Source organism: Mizuhopecten yessoensis, unplaced genomic scaffold, assembly GCF_002113885.1.
Source record: "Mizuhopecten yessoensis strain PY_sf001 unplaced genomic scaffold, ASM211388v2 scaffold125, whole genome shotgun sequence".
Classification (NCBI taxonomy): domain Eukaryota; kingdom Metazoa; phylum Mollusca; class Bivalvia; order Pectinida; family Pectinidae; genus Mizuhopecten; species Mizuhopecten yessoensis.
In genome coordinates this window covers 74,606-75,749 of record NW_018403390.1, presented here as the reverse complement: position 1 = coordinate 75,749, position 1,144 = coordinate 74,606, and the positions used below count along the sequence as shown (strand labels likewise).

Sequence of the window (1,144 nt, the reverse complement as noted above, 5' to 3'; positions counted from 1 at the left end):
CTGACTGACCCCCAGGGGCTGATGGGTGGGGCCAAAAAGGGTCGAATTTACTGAAATTTCAAAAATCTTCTCAAGACCCAGATATGGTAGAATCAAATGCTCTTCATAGATGGAAGGGTCTTAAGGTTTATGACCCTAGGGTCTCACGTTTACCCCCTGGGGAAGGAGGGGGGGCAAATTTATTATGGTTTATAATGGCAAATGATACTTTGAATATTAAAATTTTGAGCCAGCCCTACCCCCAAGGGCTGTAGGGTGGGGCTCAAAGGAGTCAGTGTGCTAAAATTTCTTCATTTTCCTTGTTAAGAATCAGAGTGGCTAGTTTCAAATCTTTTTTAGTCTGAAATCTGTATGCTAGATATTGAGTAAGGTGGTTTTATTGTATTTTGTCACTTTGAATAATATTTCTGTTCATGTTAAAAACAAAATCAACTCTCTGTATAAATATATCAGGTGACCGTTAAGGCCCATGGGCCTCTTGTAATCTGAGGTTTTACCATGGTATATGGATTAGATTAAACATTTAACGCCTCAAAGAATTTCAATGGTAACTAGGTCTATTTTGATTTATTTAATCCTATGGATATATTTTGCGTGCATATCTCTACTGTATATCTGTCAAACTTTCTGCATTCACTGATAACATCCACATTCTCCAGCATTAATTTCACCCACAAAATGTCATGAGTATCTGTATTTATATTTTCGGTCAGGATAAACCTGTCCTCATTGTGTAGGGCGAAAAAGGTGAAAGTTAAAAACTGCACGCTACCTCTCCCAGTATACCTTACATCATCAGTGTTCAATGAGTCACATGGCATTGGTCTGGTCACCAGCCGGTCGTCAAATCAATTGAACAGCTTGTTTGTATAATTTTGGTCATGTCACTGGTTTGTGTTACAGATACAGAGAGATGGGAGAGGATAAAACAGAAATACGGACCTCCTAACCTGGTTGGACATTCTGCCTGTGTCGTAAGTTATAGACGTTGATATCGTTACTGATGATAAACTATGTATCCTGTAACAATAATCTCTCACTCAAAGTAGATTGGCTTAGTACAGGACAATAAAGTGGCTTAGTACAGGACAATAAAAAGTGGCTTAGTACAGGACAATAAAGTGGCTTAGTACAGGACAATAAA

At 38.5% G+C, this 1,144-nt stretch overlaps 1 protein-coding gene across 1 annotated transcript in view; it reads left to right on the top strand.

Annotated features, from left to right (window-relative positions):
• LOC110455356 overlaps positions 1-1,144 on the top strand; it is a 29,800-nt gene that overhangs the window by 10,879 nt on the left and 17,777 nt on the right. Inside the window, exon 4 of the mRNA XM_021505481.1 lies at positions 904-974. Coding sequence (XP_021361156.1) covers positions 904-974 — 71 coding nt within the window. The remainder of the gene's footprint in view (positions 1-903; positions 975-1,144) is intronic.